Genomic DNA, 8,623 nt, shown 5'->3' on the forward strand with positions numbered 1-8,623 from the left:
GGGGAATTGCCAGATTTTTTTTTTTTTTAATTTTTGGGGAATTTTGTGGGTTTTCAGATTTTTTTTTTTATTTTTCAGATTTTTTTGATTTTCAGATTTTGGGGAGATTTTTAGATTTTTCTGGGATTTTTGGATTTTTTTGGGGAATTTTTGGATTTTTTGGGGGAGAAATTCCAGGATTTTTTGGGGGGAATTCCCAGATTTTTTTTGAATTTTGGGGGAATTTTGGGGATTTTTGGATTTTTTGGAGGGGATTTGTGGAAATTTTTTAGGATTTTTTTTATTTATTTATTTTTTAGATTTTTAAGGTTTTTTTTTTAATTTTTGGATTTTTTTCCCCGATTTTTTGGATTTTGGGGGGATTTTTTTTTCAGATTTTTTTTTGATTTTTGGGGGATTTTTGGATTTTTTTTGGGGGGGGGGAGAAATTCCAGGATTTTTTTTGGGAATTCCCAGATTTTTTTGTGGGGAATTCCCAGATTTTTTGGGGATTTTTTAGGGATGAATTCCTTGAAAATTCTATTTATTTAAAATAATTCATTGGTTTTTCCTTCCTTTTCCACCCCAAAATTCCTTCATTTTCCACCCCAAAATTCCTGCATTTTCCTCCCCAAAATTCCTTCATTTTCCACCCCAAAATTCCCTTTTTTTCCCCTCTTTTTCCCTCCCAAATTCCTCGATTTTCCACCCCAAAATTCTCTTTTTCCCCCCTCTTTTTCCTCCCAAAATTCCCTTTATTTTCCCTCTTTTTCCCTCCAAAATTCCTGGATTTTCCCCCCAAAATTCCTTCATTTTCCACCCCAAAATTCCCTTTTTTTCCCCTCTTTTTCCCCCCCAAATTCCCTTTATTTTCCCTCTTTTTCCCCCCCAAATTCCTGGATTTTCCTCCCCAAAATTTCTGGATTTTCCTCCCCCAAATTCCCTTTTTTTCCTTCATTTTCCTCCAAAAAATTCCTTTTTTTCCCCCTCTTTTTCCCCCCAAAATTCCTGAATTTTCCTCCCAAAATTCCTGGATTTTCCTCCAAAAATTCCTTATTTTTCCACCCCAAAATTCCTTCATTTTCCACCCCAAAATTCTCTTTTTTTCCCCTCTTTTTCCTCCCAAAATTCCCTTTATTTTCCCTCTTTTCCCCCCCAAAATTCCTGGATTTTCCTCCCTAAAATTCCTTCATTTTCCACCCCAAAATTCCCTTTTTTCCCCCTCTTTTTCCCTCCCAAATTCCTCGATTTTCCACCCCAAAATTCTCTTTTTTTCCCTCTTTTTCCCCCCAAAATTCCCTTTTTTTCCCTTCATTTCCCCCCCGAAATTCCTGGATTTTCCTCCCAAAATTCCTTCATTTTCCACCCCAAAATTCCCTTTTTTTCCCCTCTTTTTCCCTCCCAAATTCCTCGATTTTCCACCCCAAAATTCTCTTTTTTTCCCCTCTTTTTCCTCCCAAAATTCCCTTTATTTTCCCTCTTTTTCCCCCCAAAATTCCTGGATTTTCCTCCCAAAATTCCTTCATTTTCCACCCCAAAATTCCCTTTTTTTCCCTTCATTTTCCACCCCAAAATTGCCTTTTTTCCCCCCCCCTTTTCCCCCCAAAATTCCTGAATTTTCCTCCCAAAATTCCTTCAATTTCCTCCCAAAATTCCTTCAATTTCCTCCCAAAATTCCTTCATTTTCCTCCAAAATTTCCTTATTTTTCCTCCAAAAATTCCTTCATTTTCCACCCCAAAATTCCCCTTTTTTCCCCTCTTTTCCCCTTCCAAATTCCTCGATTTTCCACCCCAAAATTCCCTTTTTTTCCCCTCTTTTTCCTCCCAAAATTCCCTTTATTTTCCCTCTTTTTCCCCCCAAAATTCCTGGATTTTCCTCCCAAAATTCCTTCATTTTCCCCCCCAAAATTGCCTTTTTTCCCCTTCATTTTCCACCCCAAAATTCCCTTTTTTTCCCCCCCTTTTCCCCCCAAAATTCCTGAATTTTCCTCCCAAAATTCCTTCATTTTCCTCCAAAAATTCCTGAATTTTCCCCCCAAAATTCCTTCATTTCCCACCCCAAAATTCCCTTTTTTTTCCCCCTCTTTTTTTCCCAGACCTTGGAATTCTCCGGCAATTCCCACAGCTTGGAAAACCTCCGGAAATTCACCGAATATTCCTTAAAATTCCGAGCCTTCAATCGACAGGGATTGGGAATTCCATCAGAAGAGCTGAAAATCACCACCCTCTCCGACGGTAAATCCGGGAATTCCGGGAATTCTGGGAATTCTGGGAATGGGAAAAGTGGGAATTGGGGGGATTTGGGGGCTTTTTATCCCAGAAAAATCAGGAATTTGGGATTTTTTGGGTGGGAATTTGGGATTTAAATCCCATTTTTTGGGGAATTCCTGGAATTCCTGGAATTCCTGGACTTTTTGGGAATTCCTTCCCAATAAATCCCTAAAAACTGGGAATTCCTGGAATTCCAGGTGGAAATTCCCAGAAAAATCGGGAATTTGGGATCCAAATCCCATTTTTTGGGAATTCCTGGAATTCCTGGACTTTTTGGGAATTCCTTCCCAATAAATCCCTAAAAAATGGGAATTCCTGGAATTCCAGGTGGAAATTCCCAGAAAAATCGGGAATTTGGGATTTCCTTTGGGAATTTGGGATCCAAATCCCATTTTTTGGGAATTCCTGGAATTCCAGGTGGAAATTCCCAGAAAAATCGGGAATTTGGGATTTCCTTTGGGAATTTGGGATCCAAATCCCATTTTTTGGGAATTCCTGGAATTCCTGGAATTTTTTGGGAATTCCTTCCCAATAAATCCCTAAAAAATGGGAATTCCTGGAATTCCAGGGGGAAATTCCCAGAAAAATCGGGAATTTGGGATTTCCTTTGGGAATTTGGGATCCAAATCCCATTTTTTGGGAATTCCGGGAATTCCTGGAATTTTTTGGGAATTCCTTCCCAATAAATCCCTAAAAACTGGGAATTCCTGGAATTCCAGGTGGAAATTCCCAGAAAAATCGGGAATTTGGGATTTCCTTTGGGAATTTGGGATCCAAATCCCATTTTTTGGGAATTCCTGGAATTCCAGGGGGAAATTCCCAGAAAAATCGGGAATTTGGGATTTCCTTTGGGAATTTGGGATCCAAATCCCATTTTTTGGGAATTCCTGGAATTTTTTGGGAATTCTTTCCCAATAAATCCCTAAAAATCTGGGAATTCCAGGAATTCCAGGGGGATTTTTCCCAAGGAAAAAAAATCGGGAATTTTGAGCTCCAAATCCCATTTTTTGGGAATTCCTGGAATTCCCAGAATTTTTTGGGAATTCCTTCCCAATAAATCCCTAAAAACTGGGAATTCCTGGAATTCCAGGGGGAAATTCCCAGGAAAATCGGGAATTTGGGATTTCCTTTGGGAATTTGGGATCCAAATCCCATTTTTTGGGAATTCCTGGAATTCCAGGTGGAAATTCCCAGAAAAATCTGGAATTTGGGATTTCCTTTGGGAATTTGGGATCCAAATCCCATTTTTTGGGTATTCCTGGAATTCCTGGAATTTTTTGGGAATTCCTTCCCAATAAATCCCTAAAAAATGGGAATTCCAGGAATTCCAGGGGGATTTTTCCCAAGGAAAAAAATTGGGAATTTTGAGCTCCAAATCCCATTTTTTTTGGAATTCCTGGAATTCCTGGAAATTTTGGGAATTCCTTCCCAATAAATCCCTTAAAAACTGGGAATTCCTGGAATTCCAGGTGGAAATTCCCAGGAAAATCAGGAATTTGGGATTTCCTTGGGGAATTTGGGATTTAAATCCCATTTTTTGGGAATTCCTGGAATTCCTGGAATTTTTTGGGAATTCCTTCCCAATAAATCCCTAAAAAATGGGAATTCCTGGAATTCCAGGTGGAAATTCCCAGAAAAATCGGGAATTTGGGATTTCCTTTGGGAATTTGGGATCCAAATCCCATTTTTTTGGGAATTCCTGGAATTCCTGGACTTTTTGGGAATTCCTTCCCAATAAATCCCTAAAAAATGGGAATTCCTGGAATTCCAGGTGGAAATTCCCAGAAAAATCGGGAATTTGGGATTTCCTTTGGGAATTTGGGATCCAAATCCCATTTTTTGGGAATTCCTGGAATTCCAGGTGGAAATTCCCAGAAAAATCTGGAATTTGGGATTTCCTTTGGGAATTTGGAATCCAAATCCCATTTTTTGGGAATTCCTGGAATTTTTTGGGAATTCTTTCCCAATAAATCCCTAAAAATCTGGGAATTCCTGGAATTCCAGGGGGAAATTCCCAGAAAAATCGGGAATTTGGGATTTCCTTTGGGAATTTGGGATCCAAATCCCATTTTTTGGGAATTCCTTCCCAATAAATCCCTAAAAACTGGGAATTCCTGGAATTCCAGGGGGATTTTTCCAGAAAAATCAGGAATTTGGGATTTCCTTTGGGAATTTGGGATCCAAATCCCATTTTTTGGGAATTCCTGGAATTCCTGGAATTTTTTGGGAATTTCTTCCCAAAAAATCCCTAAAAACCTGGGAATTCCTGGAATTCCAGGGGGATTTTTCCAAAAAAATTGGGAATTGGGGATTTTTCCAGGAAAATCGGGAATTTGGGATTTTTGGGGGGGAATTTGGGATTTAAATCCCATTTTTTGGGGGAATTCCAGGAATTCCTGGAATTGGGATTTTTGGGGAATTCCTTCAAGGAATTCCTGGAATTCCAGGGTTCTTTTCCAAAGGGTGGGGGGAGGGGAATTTTTTCCCATTTTTTTCCCATTTTTTCTCATTTTAATGGAATTTTTTCCCACTTTTTTTTTTCCCCTCCCAGTTCCCAGCGCTCCTCCCCGGAATCTTTCCTTGGAAGTGGTGAATTCCCGGGTAAGTCTTGGAATTCCTTGGAATTCCTCCATTTCCCCCCCCCGTTTTAATTAATTTTTTTCACCCAAAATTCCCCAAAATTCCCCAAAAAATTCCCCCAAAAATTCCCCAAAAATTCCCCAAAAATCCCAAAAATTCCAGGAAAAACAGGATTAATTTTTCCTCCTAAAAACCAGCAGGAAAATCCCGGGAATTCCAAAATAAATTCCAAAATAAACTCAATTTTCCCTCTTTTTTAATTCGTTTTTTCTCCAAAAAATTCCCCAAAAATTCCCAAAAAATTCCCCCAAATTCCTGGGAATCTTTGGGATATTCCAAGAAAAAAATCCAGAAAAAACAGGATTAATTTTTCCTCTCAAAACCCAGCAGGAAAATCCCTAAAATTATGAAATAAATTCAATTTTTCACCTTTTTTAACCCTTTTTTTCTGCCAAAATTCCCCAAAAAGTCCCCAAAAATTCCCCAAAAATTCCCAAAAAATTCTCAAAAATTCCAGAAAAATTAAGATTAATTTTTCCTCCCAAAAAACAGCAGGAAAATCCCTAAAATTATGAAATAAATTCAATTTTTCACCTTTTTTTTAACTTTTTTTTTTCCCCCAAAACTAAAAAAAAATGCCCTCAAAATTCCCCAAAATTTCCAAAATTCTTGGGATATTCCAAGAAAAAATTCCAGGAAAAACAGGAATAAATTTCCCCCCTTAAAAACAGGAAGAAAATCCCTAAAATTATGAAATAAATTCAATTTCTCACCTTTTTTAACCCTTTTTTCCGCCAAAATTCCCAAAAAATTCCCAAAAAATTCCCAAAAAATTCCCAAAAAATTTTCCAAAATTCCAGGAAAATCAGGATTAATTTTTCCTCCCAAAAACCAGCAGGAAAATCCCCAAAATTATGAAATAAATTTAATTTTTCACCTTTTTTAACCCTTTTTTCCGCCAAAATTCCCAAAAAATTCCCAAAAAATTCCCCAAAAAATTCCCCCCAAATTCCCCCAAATTCCAGGAAAAACAGGATTAATTTTTCCTCCGAAAACCCAGCAGGAAAATCCCCAAAATTATGAAATAAATTCAATTTTTCACCTTTTTTAACCCTTTTTTCTGCCAAAATTCCCCAAAAATTCCCCAAAAATTCCCCAAAAATTCCCCAAAAATTCCCCCAAAATTCCCCAAAAATCCCAAAAATTCCAGGAAAAACAGGATTAATTTTTCCTCCTAAAAACCAGCAGGAAAATCCCGGGAATTCCAAAATAAATTCCAAAATAAACTCAATTTCCCCCCTTTTTTAATTCGTTTTTTTCCTCCAAAAAATTCCCAAAAATTCCCCCAAAATTCCCAAAAATTCCTGGGATATTCCAAGAAAAAATTCCAGGAAAAACAGGAATAAATTTTCCCCCTTAAAAACAGGAAGAAAATCCCTAAAATTATGAAATAAATTCAATTTTTCACCTTTTTTTAACATTTTTTTTACCCCCAAAATTCCCTAAAAAATTCCCCAAAAAATCCCAAAAAATTCCCCAAAATTCCAAGAAAAAATTCCAGGAAAATTAGGATTAAAATTTCCCCCTTAAAAACAGCAGAAAAATCCCTAAAATTATGAAATAAATTCAAATTTTCACCTTTTTTTAACATTTTTTTTACCCCCAAATTCCAAAAAAAAATTCAAAAAATTCCTGGGAATCTTTGGGATATTCCAAGGAAAAATTCCAGGAAAATTAGGATTAATTTTTCCCTCTAAAACCAAGCAGGAAAATCCCCCAAATTATGAAATAAATTCAATTTTCCACCTTTTTTTTACCCCAAAATTCCCCAAAAAATTCCCCAAAATTCCAAAAAAAATTCCCAAAAATTCCAAGAAAAAATTCCAGGAAAATTAAGATCAATTTTTTCCTCCTTAAAAATTCCAGGAAGAAAATCCCTAAAATTATGAAATAAATTCAATTTTTCACCTTTTTTTAACATTTTTTTTACCCCAAAATTCCAGAAAAATTCCAAAAATTCCCAAAAAATTCCCAAAAATTCCAGGAAAATTAAGATTAATTTTTTCCTCCTTAAAAACAGGAAGAAAATCCCTAAAATTACGAAATAAATTCAATTTTTCACCTTTTTTTACCCCCAAAAATTCCCCGAAAAATCCCAAAATCCCCAAAAATTCCCAAAAATTCCCAATTTTTTTTTTTCCCCAGAGCATCAAAGTGAGTTGGTTGCCCCCTCCTGGTGATTCCCAGAACGGATTCCTGACGGGTTATCGGATCAGGCACCGGAAAACGGGGCGGAAAGGGGAGATGGAAACGTTGGAACCCACCAACCTCTGGTACCTCGTGACGGGTCAGTGGGAAAAAAAAAAAATTCCAAAGGTTTTTCGGGAATTTTGGGGATTGGGAATTTTGGGGATTTTTTTTGGGTTAAAATGGGATTTTTGGGGGTTAAAATGGGGGGTTTGGGGGGATTTTTTTGATCAAATATTCATATTTTTCAATTTTTTTTTCAATAAAAATATTTAATTTTTTTAAATAAAAAAAATTTTTTTGAGTTTTAAAAAGAGAAATTTTTTAAATTTTAAAAATAGAAATTTTTTTCCTGATTATTTGGTTAAAAGGAATAATTTTTCTGATTTTTTTTTTTTTGGGTTAAAATATTCAGTATTTGGAATTTTTTTAAAATTATTATTCCTTTTTTTTTTTCCCCAAATTTTTCAAATTAAAATATTCATTTTTTATTTTATTTTTTAAAATAAAATATCGAGATTTTTTTTCCTATTTTTGGGGTCAAAATATTGATTTTTTTTTCGATTTTTAAAAATTTAATAACATTATATTTAATAAAATTTAATCGAAATATTTAATAAATATAAAAATATTTAATTTTTTAAAAAATTATAAAAATAAAAATTATAAAAATAAAAATTATAAAAATAGTTTAATCAAAATATTAAAAAATATTTCATTTTAAAAAATTTATTTAATTAAAAATTTTTCTTTTTTGGAATATTTTAAAAATAAAAAATTTAATTTTTGGATTTTTTTTTTTTGAGCAAAATATTTACTATTTGGAATTTTTGGACCAAAATATTCAAATTTTTTTAATCATTTTGGGAAATAAAAATATTAATTTTTTCGAATTTTTGTTTTAGTTCAAAATAATATTTATTTTTTCAATTTTTTTTTGTGGATCAAAATATTTATTTTTTGGATCAAAATATTCATTTTTTTTTGTGATTTCTTTTAAAAAATGAGAAAATTGGGGGGAAAAGGAAAATTAAGGGAAAAAGAAGGAAAAATTGATGGAAAATAGGGGAAAAATAGGGAAAAAATAGGGGAAAAATCACAGAAAAATTCAGAAAATTGAGGAAAAATAAGGAAAACATCAGAAAAAAATTCAGAAAAATTGAGGAAAAAATCGGGAAAACTTCACAGAAAAAATTGAGGAAAAAATAAGGAAAAAATCAGAAAAAATAGGGAAAAAAATCACAGAAAAATTCAGAAAATTGAGAAAAAAATCGGGAAAAAATCAGAAAAAAATCAGAAAATTGAGGAAAAAAAAGGGAAAAAATCACAGAAAAATAAGGAAAATTGAGGGAAAAAATAGGGAAAAAATCAGAAAAAAATCGGGAAAAAATCACAGAAAAATTCAGAAAATTGAGGAAAAAAATAGGGAAAAAATCACAGAAAAATAAGGAAAATTGAGAAAAAAACCGGGAAAAATCAGAAAAAAATCGGGAAAAATCACAGAAAAATTGAGAAAATTGAGGGAAAAAATCGGGAAAAAATCAGA

General features: G+C 34.0%; 1 protein-coding gene across 1 annotated transcript in view; it reads left to right on the forward strand.

Moving 5' to 3' along the window:
* The window catches only part of LOC114072042 (netrin receptor DCC-like), a gene marked incomplete at both ends in the record, with an annotated part of 17,552 nt that extends 10,375 nt beyond the window's left edge, over positions 1-7,177 (forward strand). The window contains 3 exons of the mRNA XM_027909957.1: positions 2,105-2,214; positions 4,802-4,851; positions 7,036-7,177. Coding sequence (XP_027765758.1) covers positions 2,105-2,214; positions 4,802-4,851; positions 7,036-7,177 — 302 coding nt within the window. The remainder of the gene's footprint in view (positions 1-2,104; positions 2,215-4,801; positions 4,852-7,035) is intronic.
* Positions 7,178-8,623: the final 1,446 nt, after the last annotated feature.

The sequence above is a fragment of the Empidonax traillii genome, unplaced genomic scaffold (assembly GCF_003031625.1).
Source record: "Empidonax traillii isolate 1590-97213 ecotype Southwest subspecies unplaced genomic scaffold, ASM303162v1 scaffold2550:size21863, whole genome shotgun sequence".
NCBI classification, from domain to species: domain Eukaryota; kingdom Metazoa; phylum Chordata; class Aves; order Passeriformes; family Tyrannidae; genus Empidonax; species Empidonax traillii.